The 21,349-nt window shown below is 42.5% G+C and overlaps 2 protein-coding genes across 3 annotated transcripts; one reads left to right on the top strand and one right to left on the bottom strand.

The window, feature by feature from the left end:
* Positions 1–1,053: 1,053 nt before the first annotated feature.
* znf341 (zinc finger protein 341) lies at positions 1,054–9,659 on the bottom strand. 2 transcript variants are annotated; one of them, XM_039604962.1, is made up of 16 exons: positions 9,596–9,659; positions 8,886–8,996; positions 7,584–7,774; positions 7,157–7,306; positions 6,753–7,076; positions 6,474–6,657; positions 6,271–6,364; positions 6,099–6,189; positions 5,854–6,019; positions 3,841–4,058; positions 3,512–3,720; positions 3,113–3,209; positions 2,777–2,909; positions 2,197–2,308; positions 2,037–2,107; positions 1,054–1,920 (listed from the first exon to the last, which is right to left on the bottom strand). In XM_039604962.1, exons 1-16 carry the CDS (start codon positions 9,624–9,626, stop codon positions 1,364–1,366), a joined length of 2,739 nt encoding a protein of 912 aa, XP_039460896.1. In that variant the 5' UTR covers positions 9,627–9,659; the 3' UTR covers positions 1,054–1,363. The 2 variants fall into 2 exon arrangements, with proteins under 2 accessions (XP_039460896.1, XP_039460897.1); XM_039604963.1 differs by having other exon boundaries at positions 6,271–6,361.
* A 488-nt stretch (positions 9,660–10,147) lies between these two features.
* e2f1 (E2F transcription factor 1) lies at positions 10,148–19,141 on the top strand. The gene is made up of 7 exons (XM_031728248.2): positions 10,148–11,473; positions 11,721–11,820; positions 12,845–13,064; positions 13,207–13,359; positions 13,633–13,747; positions 13,838–14,120; positions 15,770–19,141. Exons 1-7 carry the CDS (start codon positions 11,222–11,224, stop codon positions 16,009–16,011), a joined length of 1,365 nt encoding a protein of 454 aa, XP_031584108.1. The 5' UTR covers positions 10,148–11,221; the 3' UTR covers positions 16,012–19,141.
* Positions 19,142–21,349: the final 2,208 nt, after the last annotated feature.

The following is a 21,349-nucleotide window of genomic DNA, read 5'->3' as shown; positions in this document are numbered from 1 at the left end:
CTTAAGCCTTCAGAGTATCTGAGGGCTGGTTATCTCCTCCGGTCATCTGTTACCAGGTCGCTAAAAGGGCAGCCGGTTACCATAAGGTCAAAGACACTTGCCTTTTAAGGTAACCAACTTCAAGCTGCAGGGTCTCTAAGAGCTAATAATGGACACTCGTCATTAATCTCTAAGTAGACTAATTGCAGCAAGTCTCAAGAAGGAGCAGAAGACACTTGGGCCTTCGCTCAGGCCTGCTACTAGATTTATGTGTATTGTAAGCATGCATGCAATTAACCTGCTATGTTCTCATCTTCCCTCAACATGTATCACCTGGACACTCTCACCAGTGAAGCTTAAAACCCTCTTGGATAGAACATCAACTCTAAACAAGCACAGTTATGCATTGTGTATAGAATGAACTCAACCTGTGAATAGAATGAATGTGATGACAAACATATTCAATGCAATATGAACCCTGTAAACAATATTACTGATAAAATAATACTCTAAAACATGTTATTAATACATTTATCATAAGGCAGATTATATGGCAGCAATAAAAGAATCTCTAAATCCCAACAGCTTACACAGACTAATGAATCAAGAATCAGAATGTCTCTGTAAGACATTTGTTTCTGATTGTTACATATGCAAAAGTATTTGACTCTGTCTGTCACGGGATATAAAATGTGGAAAGTGAAGTGTATCTAAAATGAATGCTGCCATATATTGTAGTGTTTGGTGAGCTGTGAGCACGGCAGCTACATGTGCTGTTTGTTTTCCAGTTTCTGCTATTTATTTAGACCTGTTATACCCATTCCAAACCTTTGAATGGTTCTGTATATATGTGCCCAACATCAAGGCACACAGAGATTTGAAATAAATGTACCACAGTATAATAGTTAGATCTGAGAGATTGCTCATTATCAAGAATTTTTGGCTATTTTAGCATCATTTTATTTATTTTATGAAATGTGGGGAATGTCAGCAGCTTTAGTGGCACCTGTATCAAAACTCCTTGGATCGTTTCAATAAAGGAATGTGCATTTAAATAGACACAAATGCACGTACGAAGCTTAAAGTAATTTTATTTGTAGTTACATGAAATCACATGAAAAGAACATTTTGGCAAAGGCTTGAGATTGTTGTGACGGAGCCACGACATAACTTGCACATAACACAAGAATTTAGAAACTTTCCACTGAGCATCATAGATCCAACAGATCTATCAAATCTTCCAGTTCCTGTTAATCCAGTGTAATAATTTAAATGACGTTTTAATTTAAAACAAATAATGTTATGTAAATGTGTGGTTTAAATTTAAAAAAAGATAACAAAGCTTGTCGACTGGTCCTGGAAACATTCGGACTTGGCATTAGGACTACAAACATGGCTGCTGCAAACAGTTTTGGTCATCGCTTGAAATCTGCTCCAGTCCTCCGCCACCATGATTCACCTCGTCATCCTCCTCCTCTTCTCCCTCTGTCTGCCTTTCGATGGTGCTGATGGACAGCGCAGCCTGACAGCCCTCATCATTCCTCCTCTCCTCTCCCTCTCCCGCCTCCCCATGTGTTTCCACTTGATGCCGGCTACCATTTATTCCATCGCTCTCCTCTCCATCATCTCCCCCTGTCTCCGTCCTTTTTGCATTCCTCGTAAACCCGTTTCTTCTCTCCTCATCCTCTCCGTCCTTCTCCTCGGCCACGTGCGGGCTGCCTACCTCGTCTCCCTCTGTTTCTCCCGTCCCCATTTCTGCTCCCAGCTCATTTCCTGCGGCAGGACATTTGTGATCTCTGTAATAGCTCTGCCTGGTGAAGCCCTTGTTGCAGGTGGAGCAACGGAAGCGGTAGTTATCTGTGTGGGACTGCTGATGCTCGAGCATGTGAGCCCTGCGGCTGAACGCCTTCTGACAGAACAGACACTTGTAGGGCTTGATACCTGGAAGAAAGTTCATGTGATGATGCATTAAAATATACGTATCGGGGAAACAGACGATCCCTAACAGTGCTTCTTCACCTTTTTCCTCAAAAATATTCTTGGTGTTATCCACTCACCAGAGTGTGACAGGATGTGGGCCTTGAGTTTGTCTGGTCTGTTGAATTCTTTGGTGCAACCGACATGTGTCCTGATGAAAACGAGAAAAACAAAAGTGAATAACTTCTAGAAAAGGAAAAACAAACAAGAGAACAGGGCTTTCCCACTTAAAGGTCTCACCTGAAAGGACACTTGTATTTCTTAAAGGGTTCATGAATGAGCATGTGTCGCTTCACTTTGTCTTTCCTGTTGAACGTCGCCTCACAGAGGGAACATTTATATGGCTTTTCACCTGGAAAACGGAATCAGCATTAAACTTACGCCTTTACTTTGACTACTAAGCTGTATGCACACCGAACAAAATCAGGTGTTCACATCTCATGAGATGCTAAAACCAGTCTAGAGTCACTGCACATCTGCAGACCACCTTACAACCCCCGCCTCCCAGCACTTTCTTGTCATGCAGTCTGACTTAATCGTTACCTGTCTGTCGTCTGCTCTAGTCTGTCCTGTTATTCCAATCCCATAGTCTTCCATTGTTTGTATCTGTATATATTAGAGCTATTTTGTAACATTGTAATACATTGTATTAATAGTTGCTGTTCTTAGTCTCTTGGAGCAACTGTGACCACCTAATTTCCTCTGGGATTAATAAATCCCTCCTTCAAAATAACTGAACAGAAGGGAAACTGTGCATGTTTTACATACAGTCTGCGGTGCATGAGGTCATATAACGAAGCCAAACAGATGGAAAAATAACCTGAGTGAATCCGTGTGTGCAGTTTGAGGTAGTGCTCCGTCTTAAAGGCCTTCTTGCAGATCTGACACTTGAACCTGCCGCCAACGCCGTGAGTGGGGAGGTGGCGTCTGAAGTATCTTTCACATGGGAAGACCTGATTGTCGCAAAGGGCGTGAGTCAGACACTGCACTGACACGGGAAACAAAAAGCCTAAACAGCTCAAACCTATGTTCATAAACTAAACCGTTCAAGCCAAGTTGCATTAGGCACAGGGAATCTGAAGCCTACTTTAACATGTGCATACACAGAGCATAACAAATGAATAAAAGGTGAAACGTCGGGTGTGTCATAGTGTACCTTTTGACAGTGTGGGCAGGGAAAGCTGTGTGATGCAGTTAGCAGATGTTGCTCTAACGCCTCTTGGGTAGAATATCGGCTTTGGCATTTCACACATCTGAAGGAAAAACGTAAACTGTCACTGTTAACAAATCCTTTGAAGAAGCACATTCAGTCTGACAATGTAAAAATGACTAACAGACAAGCAGTTCAGATGATATATCATTTTTGCTACAGGCTAAAGTACAAGTGATTATTTACAGCAGCAGAACAGTGAACATGAGACCTGCTCAAGACAAACTATGCAACAAAGGAATATGATATTTCTGTTATGGGATTTATGCAAGCAGGCTCTCTCCACCTCTCCAAACTTCTTCTCTCTACTCCTTCCTCCACTCGAGGATAAGTGCTTGAGCTGACCTGTACACAGTGGCCTCCTTGCGTGTGTTTTGCTGCGGGCAGAGGGAGTGGGAGTACTGGTGGAGTCCCAGCTCAAAGAGTGAGGGGAACACCTTGCTGCACAGGTGGCAGCGGTAGGTCAGTTGCTCCTGGTGCGTCCGGATGTGTTCTAAAAACTGATCCAGGATCTGGAAGGTCTGGGAGCATGATTTTAACACGCACTTATAAACCTGCGGGAAAACAGTCACAAAGTCCAAGTGACTAACCCCGTGTGTGTCTGGAGGTTTTGAGTCAATCCAACTCATTAGCACAGTTTTCTAATGTGTACCCATCATGTGTTTATGACTCACCTGCTCCCCCTTGTGTTGGGTCAGGTGGGACTTGAGCTGGAAGTAGGTCTTGAACCTGCTGGCGCAGAACTGGCACTGGTAGGAGCTGTCTATCACCACGATCTGTTTGGTTTGAGCCGGGCACTGCTGGTTCTGCCTGCTCTGCACATCCTCCACTTGGCTGCCCTCTGGATCAGCCCGAACCTCGGCCACTCTCTCCTCCAGCTCCCCAGGTGCTTCTGCAGTCAAGCATCGAGTTTACAGTGACGGCTGTGAGTGTCCACGTGTCAAGAAACCATAACCATGAAAAGATAGTGGGGCTGACTTATCAGTGACAGTCACCCTCATCATGACAAAAACACAGACTTCTTGAGGAACACCACCACATTTCTACAGCTGAGGGTTACAGCAGCAACTTAAATCTGTCTGCTGTCACATTCAACGTTGTCTCCTTAGAATCACTGGACTGATTTCACTGATGCTGCTATTTCTGGCTCGCTCATTCACTCTGACTTTGTGTCAGGCAGTGTCAGCGTCAGACCTATCAGATGTCATTTTGGCGAGGAGTACAAAGGAGGCAAATGTGCTGAGTAGTTCTGAGCGACAACTGCATTGCTCCAGCAGTTCAGAGTGTTTGCCTAGAAAGCTCCTACTTAGATGTCACAATATTAACCAGTAGAACTTTATCACAGGACCTGAGGTGGTAAAGCGTCTGTGCCTGGTCATGGTCCTGACCTGGAGCACCACATCTGGGCTTGGACCCTGTGGAAAACTGCTGTTTGGTCAGATCACCACCGGAAAGTCTCAACATGACAGTCAGGTTGGTTCGACACAGGAAGTCAGTGATACAAAGGGTCAGAACAGGACTTCCTGTGAGACACGGACTGGAAACAGTCCAGAAGTGTGCGAGGATGCAATCTCGAAGAGAAGTTTGACCAAATTTAAATCAGGTACATTTTTTACTTTACTTTTTAAATTGTCTCATGTTGTAACTGATCGTTACTTCTAACTTTACATATCTCTTTTCTCCTGAGTTTCAATTGTTGATGTTCTGAATGACATTTTAAGCGTATTTTTTGAAATTCATTGATTAACTCGTGCTTATCTGGAAATGGGGTCGCAGTGGCAAAGTGTTCCAGACGTCTTTGTCCTCAGCAACATTTTCTAGTTCCTCTTGGGAGATCCTGAGGTATTCCCAGGTGAGACAGGGCATATACGGCAAGATTAACTAAACGTGACAAAATACCATGTAAGTACAATCTCCAAAAAGTGCTCATATGTGTGGTTAGTTTTACAGATGATTTACAAAAGCTGTGCTGCTTTCTAAACACAGGTGCAGTCAGTTCGTTTTAATATCAAACGCAAAAACGTGCTTTTGTTCTGCGTCAAATATCAGCACAGTTAGCAAATGTTAGTAAATCAGAAAGGAACTCCCAAAAATACATAAAGGGAGAGTAAAACAAGCCCAGTTTTCTACTGACAATGTGTAAGTAAATTGGGCCTTAATCTCTTCAGTGGGTTCTGGATCTACACCGGGCTCTGCTTGCAGTTGGGTGTGCCCAGAAAACCTCCAAGAGGAGGCAACCAGAAGGCGTCCTAATCAGATGCCTGACCCTCAACTAGCACCTTTCAACCTGAAGAAACAGCGTCTCTGCTCCCTCTGGCTGACCATGCTCCACAGCCTCTAAACCTGAGTCCAGCTACCCCACTTTAGTGAGGAGCCAGCAGTGAGTTATTACTAACAGGTGGCTCTCCCTCACACTGTGAGACATTTCTATCAGTTTAAAACATTTCCAGCTTTTAGTCTGTTTACACTGATGACATCTCCTTCCTACTCATCATCAAATGAAGAATTCCTGAGCATTGACCCACTCTTATTTCATGACCGGCTTACGAGCGTTGGTGTTTATTTCTCTTACGCAATGACAGCAGCTTGTCCATTTCTAAGTTTGTTAGTAGAATCCTAGTCTTGGACACTTCGATTGTTTCTTTCACTGATATCCTTTTCACATTGTGTTATTTAACAGACGGTACCTGCTTGTGTCGGCTCCTCTGCTTGTGTTTCCTGCACCCCGTCCTCATCCCGCTCACTTTCCTGCTGCTGTTCCCCGCCCTCTTCTTCCTCACTGGGGGGCACTGGCACCACCTTTACTGTGATTGGTAGTCTAGACACAGTGCTGGCCACACTCATAGGCCACACCTGTAAGATAAAGACAGCTGTTGTTAGTGTGTTGATTAACATCTAAGTACATCATGCAGATACCTCTATATCACAGCACCTTGTGTGTCTGCATGTGTTTCTTCACATTGGACTTCTGCGCGAAGGCTCGGCCACAGACGATGCACTGAAACGGTTTCTCTCCCGTGTGGCTGCAAAAGGGAAATTGTTTTAATGAATCCTTTATTTCAGCTTTAAAGTTGGTCGAGTCTACATCCTGGCAAGCAACTCACCTCCTAATGTGCTGCTGGAGATCAAAGTTTTTCGAGAAGACTTTGTCACAGAAGTTACACTTGAGCTTCGGACCTTTTCCCTTGAGCTGCTCTGCTGAAGAGTCCAATTCAGACAATTAATACAGTTTAAATAAACATCCATCACGTTGTCCTCTACAGTTCCATTAGGTAAAAACTGTAGCCTACAAACTGAATCTTTTTACCTGCGACTCCATCTGAGCTTTTTTTACAGTTCCTCGGTCGCTTGGGAACGATAACCTTTTCAAAGTCACCCAGCTCCGTCATGCTGGTGGTGATGCTGCAGGTCTTGGTTTTGGTGCCCTGCTTCCCGGGGCTGTACACGGGAGGGGTCGTGAACGAATGACTCTCCACACCCTGACTGGGCACCTGAGGAAGACACGCACGCTCACAGAAACTGGAAACAAAAGGGCGCGTATCATATTTAGCACTGTGACGGCAACCAAACGGCAAGCTTCACTCACTTGCACAGGATGGAAAGGCTGCAGACCCAGTGTGTGGATCTCAGCTCCACCCCCGCCACCCCCACCACCTCCACCACCTCCGACCATGTGGGGCAGAGTGCTGTACACCTGCACCACTGAGTTGCTGTGGCTCGCCGGGACCTGGGAAGTGAGTGTCTGCTGGGTGGGCTGTGCAGGTGGCAGGGGATGGGAGGGCGGCTGCTGCTGTTGTTGTTGTTGTTGCTGCTGCGGGGGCTGCTGCTGCTGTTGATGAAGGTGATGGAGGTGGTGGTGGTGATGGTGCTGTAAGTAGGACACACCAGCTGTGTGCATGCTCAGGTTACTCTGTCATAAAGGAAGCGGACAGATTTGATGTAATAAATTAAAACACTGGGGCGTGAAGGAGAGAAGGAGGCAAACAGTACCTGTATGGGAGTCTGCATGGGGGCCATGGGCTGGTCGATGGAGGTAAAGGCTGAGATGGCGGACATGAGGACGTCATCGCTGACGAGCACGTTGCCTTGGACCAGAGTGTGCGTCAAAGGGGAGGGAGGGACTGTGATGTAGGTGGACACCTGTGTGAGTGCCAAGTCAAACACAGTCACATCTGCTACTTTTTGAATCATTATAAGAAAATCTTTTTTTCCTTTACAGTCCTGGCCTCTTATATAACGTATTTATAAAATACTTTTACTATCAGGTCACCTTTACCTCCGACCATTACCTCTTTCCCACTTCTCTTTACGTTTCTTATCAGTTTTATTACCGCTTTACGCTCTGCACAACTAACTTATTAAACCAAGCAAGTTATTTATCACCCCCACAGATAAATTGCCCTTTTGCTTTCCTCACCTGTCTGTTGGCAGGAGTCTGCGGTACTGAACTAATAGACGGGACTGGCGTGTAGGCATTGGTGGAGGCCAAGGACACTGTGGACAGAGAAGGGGTGCTAGACTGGCACTGCTCCCTCTTGTGCGTCATGAAAGCAGGCAAAGAGTTGAACTGTTTTTTACACTTCCCACATAGGAACACGTCTTCGTCATCTGTATAAAGGTTTTAGGCAGCAAGAAACAGCAGAGGGGGAAAAAAAAGACACACATGAGTCAATTTTGAGGATGTTAATGCACTTTTGGACATTTAATGGGTGGTGATGTTCATCCTTTAATGTTTTTGCAGTGATGCGCTTGGCTTTGGTAGCTATTTTAAAGGAAAAGTATTTTTCGAAGTCTGCACACGATGACTGCATTTCACAGCAAAAAGTGTGCACCACCAGATAAATGAAACTAGCAGTCGAGTGTGTCACGAGGACTTAATTTTGGTTTGATGAACCAGCTAATAGCTAACTAACTAATAACACAACCGTAATAACGTATCAAATTCTTGCCTCTAGATTCTTCTTTTTGTGTAAGGTTTTTGTTATGTGACACAAATATGAGCTGCAATAACATCAGGATGAAAACATGTGCTTATATACTACTTACATTGTTTTAACTGACATTTACTTAATAAACTGATCTGAAGACAAGACTTTAAGAACCTTGGTCTCTGGGATGATTTAATCAAATTAAACTGAATCCAACCACCAGGGTCACTGACCGCCACCCAATCCACAAGGCACCGAACCCCTGTGGTACCTTCTATTTGTGGTGGGCTCATTGTTGCTCAGTCTGACTATGCCTGGACAGGGCCTGTAGTTAAGGTCTGACCTCTGCCTCAAGCCACATGTCTGACTCCAGGGTTGGGCCTTGGTAGCCCTCTCCCAGGCAGAGTAAACTGGTCCGTATTTTCAGTTCTTTCTATTGGGGTTTTCTGAATCACTCTTTGTCTGATCCTCTTCCACACTGAAAAGAGCCAGTTGAGGTGATTCTGGCAAAAATACCTGCTACCTGAGGGATTTTTCTGACATGTCATCCCTTTAGAATGCACTGAACAAAATCCAGGAAAGAATGGGGAGCAATCTCTCAGCTGGCTTGGGAATGTCTTAGTGTCCTCCTGGATTAGCTAGAAGAGATGGGCGGGCATCTCTCCTTCTGCCCACAACCCAGACCCGGATAGGCGGCAGAAAATGGATGGATGGATGACATGTCTCTTGACATAAAAGAATAACAGGACAATAACACAACCTGTCCCACAGCTGTGCATGCCATTACATACCCATAGACTGGATTGTTGGCGTCCCAGAGACGTTTTGGTTGTTTGGGTCAGGAACACCTCCTTGGCTGTCCAGCAGTGACTGGACTGCCAGCACCGTCTGATTGTCCATGCCTGAAGAGTAAGAAGAAGAATTCACCTGCTGCAAAGATGCATTTTATTCTGAACACTCAGTGATGCACTGAAGTGTCTAAATATGGATTAGTGGTTTTATCTTATTAAAAGAAGAATCAACTGTGATCAGAAACAATATTAGTGTTGAAGACTAACAGCTTTCCATAAGGATATCTCCACTGCGCACAGTAATCTCCTAATACTGTACTCACTACAATAACAATAACAGTAATAATTCATTTACAACAAAGAGGCTGTTAGTCCAGTAATATTACAAAGTCTTGTCATTAAGAGGGCCTGGAAAGAAAATTACCGTGAAATGTAAATACATTTACCATCTGACAGCAATACGATGACTACGATTTATAATAAGCTGCCCGTTAGGTCGAAAAAGTGTTTAATCACTTTGTTTGTTTACATTCTTACAGAGTCCTTCCTATGTGCTGTTTTCCTTATTGAAACAAAAACCAGAGGCTCGTACGTGGATTTACGTTATTTTTTCTGCGTTTCCAAATGGGCCTACATCAGTGAAATGTCTAAAGTAGGAGTAAACGTTTTGGGTAATTGTAATTACGCTGCCAATGAAGAAATACTCATACCTTCCAGCACCTCAAATATTGCCTGCGCCATCTTGTAGCACTCCTACTGCGTGGTAGGCGCTCGATTACCTATGGCTGCCTCTTGAGGTAACTCTGCTCAACTAAGGAAAACCGCTTTCACCCAGACATGTTTTACAATAATAATAATAATAATAATAATAATAATAATAATAATAATATTATTATTATTATTATTATTTGTGAGAAACTGTTCTCGAACACGAGACCGGCTAGAAGAACTGCGGTTAATATTTTGTTTTGTTTTTTACTCCGACAACAACAAAAATATAAATTTATATTAATTACAAACAACTTGGTTGACATCACCCTGATAAACTGAAATGTATTTGCTTCAACTAAAATAAAATGCTTTATTTTCCAAGTTCCGCGAACGCGCTTCTCATCGATTTATCTGCGTTCGGTAATGTGACAGACATCCGCTTCTTCCAATCAGAGCTCCTCGGCCCCGCCCTGCGAAAAGCGCTCAGCTCGGACCAATCCCAACCGACTGTTTGGCGCACGTGTCGGTTTCGCGGCAAAAAAGATTTCGCGCGAAAACCATCAGGGGCTTGTTTAGATGTAGATCAGCTGAGACAATAACAACAATAAAGGACGATAACGGGGTAATGACGGCGGTTTAACGGGTGGATTGCGGCCGGGGTGAGCAAGCGAGGTCCACCGATTGTTATGTTAAACCGTGCGCTTGTTTTTCACCGCTTTATGTGCTTATATTTCCAGTTTTGTCGGACTGCTTCCTGCGTGCCCCAACAAAACAAGGGGATTGAACAACTGCCGCTAATAAGTTAGCTAACATGCTAATCTGCCCTATATATTCATATTCGACCACATCTATGTACTAACCGCTGGACTGATGCTCGCTTTTATAGATATAGTCTCAAAGATGATTTTAAGTTCCCGTGATGCTTTTTTGCGGCGTGGATATTTTGTTCTGATCGCTCACTTCTGTAAGCTGCTGTAAAGTTTTAATAGCCTCTTAACTTCGCTCGGTGTTTAATACAAGGAGGAGTAATATTGTTCTAGCGGCGTGACCTGCGAGTTTGGCGGCTGCTCGGGTTTGTTTTGTGACCCTGTTCGAGTCTTTGTCGTTTGGTTGGAAGCTAGCTCGTTAGCCGGGGTGGTAGCTGTTCAGGGGCAGTGTGGCCAGGCCTCGGCTCTACTGTACTGACAGGAGAGATGAAAACAAAAGATTAGCTTGCTCCCTTTGCTAGCTTGCCAGAGTGGATTTCTCCCACGGCCAGTTTCGGACTTATTCGCGGCGGAGCTTTTATAGTATGCATTTAGCAATATTTCATGTGCCAAATTTCCTGTTTGGCAGCACACCCTGGCTTGCTGTTTCAGCCTCAGCCTGAGTTTTAGGACGTGGCTTTACATTGCTGTGGTGTAATGAAAATGTTTAACAAAATAAAACAGTTTATGAAATGTTCCACCTGCTTATGAACTCATTCGAGACAGTTTTCACGAGAATTCACCGTTGTTGCCTTCATTCACAAAAAAATGGCAGATGTGAGTCGGTGCTGATACTGTCATAACAGCATCTTAGTTTATAATCACCACCACCACTGCCACCCAAGTCCAGTGAAGAGGGGCTCCTGGTGACACACTGCAATGTCAGAGACTCTGATAACAGGGCAGACATCGGAGGATCTGTTAGCAGACTTTGAGACTTTGCTGAACTCTGGGAGTATCAACTTGGACGAGGACCACCAGATAGTGATTATCACCAGCCCCAGCAATGAAGGACTCCACTCGGCCCCTGCCCCGACCAGCACGGGGGAGATCCTGCTGTTCGCCACGCCGCAGGGCCCAGCTGACGTAGGGATCCAGGACAAGAGGAGACCACCTCTGGGAAGGCCACCGGTGAGGAAGGGAGGTGTGGGAGGAAAGGGGAGAGAGAGAGAGAAAGTGAAAGAGCAATAAGGGAAGTGGTTAAACTGAGAAGTTGTTCGTTTACATACTGCACGTAGCAGAGCTGCTGTAAGTTACCCACCTGTTGCTGGTATCAGTTTCACATTTCTCTGCTCGTAAACAGTGCGTGACTGTGTCAGCAGTTAGTCTGTTACTGTCTTATGTCTGTTTCTTACTCCAGACATGTGTGTTCCTTCAGGTAAAAAGGAAGTTGGACCTGGACAGTGACCATCAGTATGTCAGCACCACCCGACCTTCCACAGGCCAGGCACCGCTTTCCACTCCTGCTCCTCCCAGAGGTACAGCTAACAGCCCACACCCCACTCTAAAAAAATCCTCGCCCACACATCCTTGCTCACCTTTGCCCTCAGCCATTGTCATAAAAGCAGCTGTTCTTTTATCAGCACGGCCTGTCATCCTGTCTCCTCCAGACTGGCTGTATTGAGAGATACTTACAAATATTTGTCTATTCAAATAATAGAGAGACTGGTTTTTTTTGAGAATGGAGCAAGGGAAGAGGCGGTGCGATTTATCAATTCATTTGATCCCTTTCATTTGGAGTATCTGGGCGCTCTGCATGCACCAAAAGGATCAAATGATGGACTTGAAATGGAAAAGCTACACGTGACACACACATTATATTAATTGGTATAATGTGGAAATATGAGTCTATCCCTCATGCAAGATAGACTTCTGAACCGTTTAGAAATGCAGTCCATGTGGATTTCCACTGGGATCTGTTTGGAAGGAGATGGATGCAAAGCAGCTTTTCAGTATCAGTCATTGACGAAATCCACAGCTGGATAGCAGAGAGGGGAATTTTTTTCCTTTATATCAAAAGCACAGTGGTTAGCACTGTTGCCTCACAGCAAATAGGTCCAGGCCATGGTCTTTCTCTGTGGAGTTTGCGTGGGTTCTCTATGGGTACTCCGGCTTCCTCCCACTGTCCAAAGACAATGTAGTTAGTGGGTTAGGTTAATTGTAACTCTCAATTGCCCATTGGTGTGACTGAGTGCAAATTGTTGTCTGTCTCTATTGTTAGCCTTCTGACAGACTGGCAACCTGTCCAGGGCGTACCCTGCCTCTCGCCCTAAGACAGCTGGGATAAGCTCCAGCTCCTCTGTGACCCTGAGGGAAAAAAAAAAGGATAAGCAGAAGAGAATGGCTAAGTTCTTTTGACGCTGTAGAGTCCCATTTTTTTAAAGTGACTGATAATCTTCATTTGAACCTTTTGCCCACCCCAAACCGCTGCCTCAGCTTACGCTCTAGACCAGTAATATGTGCATTTCTTTTAATTCTTGTATGTATTCTCTTTCTGCCCAGTTCCTCGGACCACGGCAGAGAAGTCTCGGTATGACACCTCTTTGAACCTGACCACCAAGCGCTTTCTGGACCTGTTGTCCCAGTCGGCCGACGGCGTGGTGGATCTAAACTGGGCGTCTCAGGTGCTGGATGTTCAGAAGAGACGCATCTACGACATAACCAATGTCCTGGAGGGGATCCAGCTCATCTCCAAGAAGTCAAAGAACAACATCCAGTGGCTGTAAGTGTTCAAAGACGCCTAAAACAGCAAATGAAAGAAATCTGGGAACGGGAGCAACAACTGTGGCAGAATAAATTTGAGTGCTTGGTGGGTGTGTCTGGAGATCCTAAGCAGTCGGTTTTTCTCTCGTCTACCCCTGCAGCGGTAATCGCATTGATGCGGCTCTGGTTTCCCGCCATAAGGAGCTGCAGAGGGAGGTGTGTGACCTCACAGATGCTGAGGAGCAGCTGGATGATCTCATTTCCAAATGCAATCTGCAGCTCAGATTGCTCACAGAGGACCCACAGAACAAAAAATATCCTTTTTGTTTTGAGTATCAGGTTGTGTTACAGAGCTCAGAGTGTTGCCGTGTGCAGACTCGTCACGTTGTGCACAGCTCTGTGATCTCTAAGTGATGAGCTGCGATCTGTTAAACAGAAAGCAGCTCTAGCAGCAGCAGTGGAGCCGAGCTGAACATGTGACACTCGTGATTTGTGCTTCACTCAGAAATGGATGTCAAAAAACAGATGGCCTAAGCATTTACATTAATGAATAAATGAAACTATTCCTTAATCGCTGAGTTCATCACACTGGGGTATGTGCGCTGTCAGGACTTGAGGCAGTCGTTCGATTCCCCTGACCAGCTGGTTATGGTGATCAGAGCTCCACCAGAGACCCAGATGCAAGTTTCAGAACCCTCTGAGGTAAAAGCTTTGAAAACATTTTGCCCACGTGACTGGACTCACTGTTGTCGAGGTTTCTGCTAACGGTGCACATCTGCCTGCACATCCCAGGGTTACCAGGTGTCGCTGAAGAGCACGCGAGGTCCGATCGACGTCTTCCTCTGTCCAGAAGACAGCTCTGGCGTCTGCAGCCCTGTGACAGGAGGCAGTCCCTCTAAACCCAATGCTGACCCTTCCCTTGTTCAACCTCCCACACAACCCACCGACCAATCACAACCCAGAACCTGCTCCACAGCCCTGGAAGTGGGTTTATCATCTCCAGCATCCACATCATCCACTGTAACAGCAGTGTCGCAACAGGACCCCTCATCACTGGTGTTAGGTGGCGACGCAGGTGAGCGTTGTAAATAAACCACATTTATGTTTTAATTTGTATAATTATCATCATGAACTCTTTTAAGGCCACTTCTGCGTAACACAGTCTGTTTCCAACACTGACATTTTAGCCAGTGCAGCCAAAACATGAGGTGAATGTTTGCCTCACCTTTCTTGAACTAATATATTTCCTGGAAGTTTTTTTTTTTTTTTTTTTTTTTTTTTTTTTTTAGACCACAAATATTTGCTTCACAGGTAACTGAAGAAGGAGAACAGCAAATAAGTGGAATTAAAAACATATTAAACTTGGCAGGAAGTCCCATAATTTTGCTTAATGTAACCTGCTAAAGATCTCTTCACACTGAACTTTTTGTGTGTTGCTTGGACATATAGAGAGCATCAGTGTTGGAAAAGACCTTTTATTTAATTTAAAGACTTTTATTTATAGTATTATTCTTTTTATCTTTATTATATCACTATATATAGTGAGAACACTAAACAAATGAATAATAAAAACATATTTATGCTTTTGTGTAAGCTATGTATCCAGTATATAAGACAAAGTATTGAAGCACAGGCAGATATGGATGATGGCGCACTCCAGCAACTCTTAAAGTGCCACTGCACTAAAAATTGTTTATCAGAATCTATCTAGAAACATACAGGAACACATTAACATAAACACAATGTAAACAATGTTCATGTAACATTGACCCAGTTTGTTCTGAACTTGTAAGGCTTTGAGTTTTATAAAAGTGGTTCCTAAAGCTATATAGATTTTGATAATCCTTCCCATAGTTTCGTCCATATTGATGAACACATCTAGGAGGATTTAACACAGCATAGCGTAACTACATCCTGTAATCATTATCGTAAAATTAACATATTTTTAGTGCTAAAAACCTCTGAATCACTCCAAAAAGGTCAAGCATAAGTAAGCATAAGTTAAAACTACTACCAATTATACCAATCTATAAATTTAGTACGGCTCAGTTCAGAAACTTTGTAACACTTTTTTTGTAATAACAACTTCTAGCTCGCTGGTGTGGGCGTGAACATTTGTGCTGATGACTTATTTTACTATTGCTGGAAATTGCTTGCTGGTTGCTATGCAGATGTATATTTATCTCAGGTAAAAAGTGAACTGCAGGTTCACTTTTAAGGGTATGAAAAAGTAGATGCAACACTTGAACCCGTGCCTGCCTTCCTAGTGTTTGTGGGGCCTCTTGAGTCCTTCTTTTAAATGCAGACACTGTTTTCACTGCTGACACTTTGTGTCATCAGACAGGTGGCTTTAATTGTATTAATCAGTACTTGTAGAATGCAGTCATCCTTTTCCCGCTGTGCCACGTCAGAATGTCTACAGTGGAAAAAGCTTTGCTTGAGGCACTGCTGGTGAAGTGTTCCTGACTCCCATAGATAAAATATTATGCACCCTGGTACCTAATGCAAAAATGAGAATAAATTGTTTTATTTATGCTCTTTACCATGATCAAAACCAAGCTAATAGACTTACTGTGCTTATTTCCAGCTCCATATTTTTTATTCTTGAGCTTTTCATGATTCATTTTGAAATGATTCTCACTGATCTTATACTGTAACTTGGTGCAGCTTTTTAATCCTCTCTTCAGTCTCTTACTATTTCTTACATTTTCCTTTCTGTGACAGAATCCATCCTGGGAGGCGACCCATTCTCCAACCTTGGAGACCTACCTGATTTTGATCTCTCACCGCTCTCTTCTACGGACTTCCTGAGTGTAGAGGGCCTTCCTCTCCCATTGGACGGTTTCATCAACTTGTCCCCCCCTCACAGTCATGACTACCACTATGGACTAGAGGACCATGAAGGCATCAGTGAACTGTTTGACTGTGACTTTGGTGACCTGTCACAAGTTTTGGGGGCCAATTAGAAGTTAAAAAACAAAAGAAGAGGAGCGTGTGGGCAAATGATTATAAATTCAGGCCTTCTCCTCAGTGATCTGGAGCTCCTTTAAAGCAAAAAAAGAAGAAAAAAAAAAGTGGGAGTCAATATTTTATGGACACATCATTGTCAAAAATGTAGTGTTTTCATTGTGGGGGTTTGGAGAAATGTTTTGTGTAATGTTTTAATTGTGATCCCCGAAATACCACCCTAACTACAAAATCTCAAATAATTCCCCCTAAATTGTACAGCATATCATTAGCACTTCTCTTTGGCCATTCAAAAGTTTTAGACCAAGAGTTTAGCTTTAGAATAGCTATTTAAATTATTTATATGAATGTTATTTTCATATTTTGTACCTTGTGAGTTTTCGTTATTGATGTTTTTTTCCAAGCGGATTGTGCAGGTGTTTGTGTGTGTGTGTTTGCGTGTGTGACGTTGGGACTCTTAGGGCTGGTTTCCTAAACACTGACATGTTATACCTCTTCAGGTTTGTTCCTCAGATGGCTCGGACTAAACGAGAAACTTCACACACGTCCAGGACTTTCAGCCCAAAGCTGCTTCAGTGAGGCCAGCTGGGCTTTACAGAAGCATTTTGGCGTTGCGGTGCAGTTTAATATTTTTCTTTCACACCTACAGAGATCATTACAAACCCGAATCTAAAAGGCTTTTCCCTTTTTAATAATGTGGTTCAAAATACTGGAGTCTTGATAGAACTGGATCCTGTAACATGGCTTCATTGTGAGCTCCAAATTAGATTTGCACAGACCCAAACTCTACCACAGTCAGTGGATTTGGATACAGTGTTACTGTTGTTAACAAACTAAAAACTGTGGGAAACTGGAACTTAATAAATGGTAAAAGATTTACCACGACACTTTAAATTTCTTTTTTGTAAAGAAAACATCTGCACAGTAGTCAAGCGCTTTAAAGTATGAAAATGGCAAAGATAGAAACTCCACTGCATGACAAAAAAAAATGGCCGCTTTGTGGATCGATGTGAACTTAGCCTGAAAACTTAAGGTATGTGTTGTCAGTGTGCAGGAAACCAGGTGGGTAAAAACTAATACTGAATATCTTCTTTATTAGTTAGCTAAGCGTTTAGCTATAGTCTCAGGTGTTCGGAGCAGAGCAAAGTCTTAAATCAATTGTTTCGATGCAAATGTGTGTGGGCGTTACGGAGGTTAATGGTAGATTTTTAAAGGTGTGTGTTTTAAAAAATTGTCGTTTAAATATTTTAGCTGTAGGTTCGAGTGAGTTCACCGGATGTCTGCAGATGGAAGTTCCTGAAACAACCTGACTGTTCGTGTCGTGTAGGTGGGGAGGAACTTCCAGCAGGTCCTGAGCCCCGGACCTCCCAAACTAGTCATTGTTTTCTAGAAGTATTCAGTGTGGTTTGTTTATCGTCCTGGGTGAATCAAAAGACAGCTGGAGCTTCACTTTTACCAATCCAATCAGTGTAAAGCAGTGACGACTCCAGGAAGGATTCTTGAAAGGAGTTCAGAGCAGGCGCATCCTGTTATTGTTCAGTACATGCACATCGAGTCAGTTCAGAAAGTTGTTTGTGATGTTCACGCCTTAAATCCATACCCAGTCAGGTCAACAGGGTGGTACATCTTATCTTAGCTGCGAGTGATCGATTCTGTGTCGTCTTCTGCGACGGTCACACCGGCTTCACTGCACGTACTACTTTGTTTGTTTTGTTTTGTTTTGTTGTTAAGGAAACCATATTGATTTTCAGAAGTATGTGGCAATAACAGACATTTTCACATCATGTACTCAAGAGTATGAGATGATAATTGTAGTTAGAAATGTCTGTCGTATTTTCTCGTCCTAAGTTATGTAAGCTAACATGTTTTTCGTTTTGTTTTTTTTCCCTGTCATTCTTTAAATATTGGATTTCGTGTGTGCAGGTGCATGTGTGTGGAAAATGCACATTTTGTTTTTATTTTTTGGAATTTAATATTTATTTAAAAAGGGTACAAAAAAAATTTTGATCTATTTTCTGTCAGGAAGGGACTTTTATTTTGTAAATCCATGCAAATCATTAATTTCTAAATGTGCTATTTGTAAATTAGCTTCTTATTCGTAGCACATTTTTAGATTTTTGCTGTTTTCTACTCAGTGCATTTTCCTGCCTTAAGCTGTTGTCCATGTGCAACCTTTGAATTGGCGTGTGATGCCAAAATTTGAAAAAGAGAAGTCTTTTTTGTTTTGTTGATTGATTTATCTGTAACTTACTTACAGTTCAGATTTAAGTTTTTGTCATGTTGCAGGCAACATTGCTGTTCTAAGGTTGTACATGAAGTATTTTGTAGCCTTTGGGTGCCTCAGTCTCATCCAAATGTTTTCAAATGTTGTAACTGCTGTCTTGTTTCCATATAACTTCAAAATACCATCTGAGAGGTTTTCAACTGTTGTTACAAGCCACTAGACTCCTTTTATAGCAGATGATGTAACACGTTTCGTCTCCGTGTTGGACTTCAGCTCCCATCTGCAGCTGAACCGACCAACAAATGTAAGCGTATTGTGTTCGCTGCCTCCCCCTTCCCAGGACAAATGCAGCAAGTGCCTTGCTGAGGTAAAGCAGTAAGTCCCTGAACATATTCAGATCAGGATATCTTAATGTGTGGCGTCCTGATTTTCCGCTGGTTGTTTGTAGAATCTGTTTGATTTTTGTTTGAAAAAGTTTGCACCTTCAGTACTCAAATCTTTTGCAATTGTAAGATTCAAAGCACGCATAAGGACACAAGTGGGATTTTTCTGAAACAATGGGCTATATTGAACTTATCATGAAATGACATTTGATCCTAGATTTATAACACTATAAAATGCACATTTTGAAAGGCAAATTTCTTTCTGTTGAAGTCACCTTTGAGTACAAAATAAAATAATCCAGATCTACTGACAAATCTTTAAAAAATGATGTGGTTTAACAGAAGTGAAAGGAGTGCAGCCCTGACTAAGTTGCTGTTCTCAGTGCTGGCTTATCGAGAAACTTAACAATCTTCTTGGTTTTTTTCTTCCTTCATTCTGGTTAAAGTTTGTACTTGTGATTTACTTACGGATCCCAAAATGCCCTTTTGTATCAAAATGTCTTTTGACAAAAATAAAAACTATTTTCATTTGAATCATTTGTGTCGCAAATTGTTTTTGTGTGATATAAACAAAGTACGAGGTGTAGCTATTACCTAAGACTAATGATGCTTTCTTTTACATCCACATCAACCTTTCTGAGTGCTTTAAAAACAGCTGCCTGAATAACCTAAAATTACTGGTACTTAAATCGGCAATACTGGCCCTGTATTTAGTTGCTATTGGATCGATCCCAAACTTTGTAGTGTGGCGCAGCACTACTGTGGCCACCAGACTGCTGAACACTGACCACTAACACTTCATAGACACTTCACTGTCACTTATCGAAACTACAACACGTATGCACTCCATATTGTACATAAATCCCATTTTTGCACAATAGTCATCTGCTGACTTCTGTATATGTTATATATATGTATATATACCCATACACGTATACATATGTATGTGTGCATATATTCTTATAATTGTACATATATTTATTCTTATATTTCTCATATTTCTTATATTTATATTTTGTCTTGTTTTTTATGTTTCTTGTATTTTGCACACCACTGTTGCTTGTGAAGCTTGCACCCAAGAATTTCACTCACATGTGCCAGTGTACCAGCAATGTGATGTGACAATAAAAGGGATTTGATTTGATTTGATACATGTTAAATGACAAGATACACGTGTTCAAATAGCATCAATTAACACACAACTTCAGTTATTTTATTTCTATGTGATAATTCTTCATAATTAAACAATAAGAACAAGATTACAGGACATCAGTACAAGTCTGATGTCCTGTAATCATTATGACGCTATAATTTGAAATACAATAACACATTAAGTTTTTGTACAAAGTATCCGTATCAGATCAGTATCGTAGATGCCACCCTGAATTTTACTTGGTATCAGATCGAAAAGGAATTCAGTGGAATCACAAATGTGTATTTGTGACCTGGTAACAGGCTACACCCTCAGCAAGGCACATCTGCCATGTTTTCAACACTTGGGTAAAATGATTATGATGCAGCATTGGAGACTTTTTACTTTGAGAAAACTGTGGGAGAGTTTGGGACCTTTTCTCATCCATGTGCTGCTGTTTGTCACACTGTTTCTGCCCGTCTGTCTGTCTGTTGGTTGTTTTGCGAGCCTGTAAGTCCCTCTGCTCTTCAGGACTGATCTACAGAGTTAGTGATAATCATAGATGGACAGATAGACAGATAAATGCACAAACAGGCATTTCTCTCAACTCCCTGGCATTTTATGCTGTAGTCAGAACATTCAAAATAGCCCTACTCCTTTTATGAGCAGTCATTGTTTAGACGGTGACTTTTTCCCCTCCTTTCTTGTAATTTGAACTCTACAGCCAAAGCAGTCTTTAAATGACGCAATCGAAGGCAAACTCCGCACTTGCTATAGTCTAAAGACCTCGTATGACTTCATTTTAATTAAACAATGAGGAGACAAGCCACAATGAAATTGCTCAAATGTCCGATTAGTTTTTGAACCTTTGAAAATGATGGCACTATGCAAAAATGGCTGTAATTCCTGAAGGGTTCAGTCCATTATATTGACTCTAAAGGACTTTAAAAATATATCTGAAGTTCTTTGTGATATAAAAATGATAAATCATAAATGTATTCATCTAATCCTGCAAGTCCATCACCACACATTTGACTGGCTGACTCACAGTGCTGTTGCTCAGCATTTGATCATTGACATTATTGTGTTTCACTTATAATAATGGGTTATGTGGAAGGCGTTTTTCAGACATCAGGAGATTTTTTTTTCCTGGGTAGACTTTGTGAATCTAACATGCATGTGTGGGGTAGCGAGTTCTCGATGAAAAGGCATCGAGAACTTCACACAGAGATGCCCCAGCTGGCCTGTGAGTTCTCACTTGCACGCTAACCGCTGCACAGCTGTTTATCATATTGTCGCCCCTATGCCATGAGAGGGAGCGTTACACTCACTTGCAACATCATTCCGGGGAAATGTGTGACGTGTTTGTGTTACAGAAACAGGTGGGGCATACCCTGAAAAAAAAAAAGTAAGAGTCTGTGCAACCTTTCTGCTGATGAAAGTCAGTCCTCTGTTAGTGCTTTATTTTCCGGACCCACTAAGTGAAAGGTATGAAAATAGGTTTTAAGGTTTGGTTTAAAGCACACAGACTTCATTTCATACTGTTTCATAAACTCATGGATGAACTTTGAGTGTCACCAAAATGAACCACACTATTT

The sequence above is a fragment of the Oreochromis aureus genome, linkage group 20 (genome assembly GCF_013358895.1).
Source record: "Oreochromis aureus strain Israel breed Guangdong linkage group 20, ZZ_aureus, whole genome shotgun sequence".
Lineage (NCBI taxonomy): Eukaryota > Metazoa > Chordata > Actinopteri > Cichliformes > Cichlidae > Oreochromis > Oreochromis aureus.
Note: the sequence above shows the minus strand (reverse complement) of the source record. Positions and strands in the feature narration are given on the sequence as shown.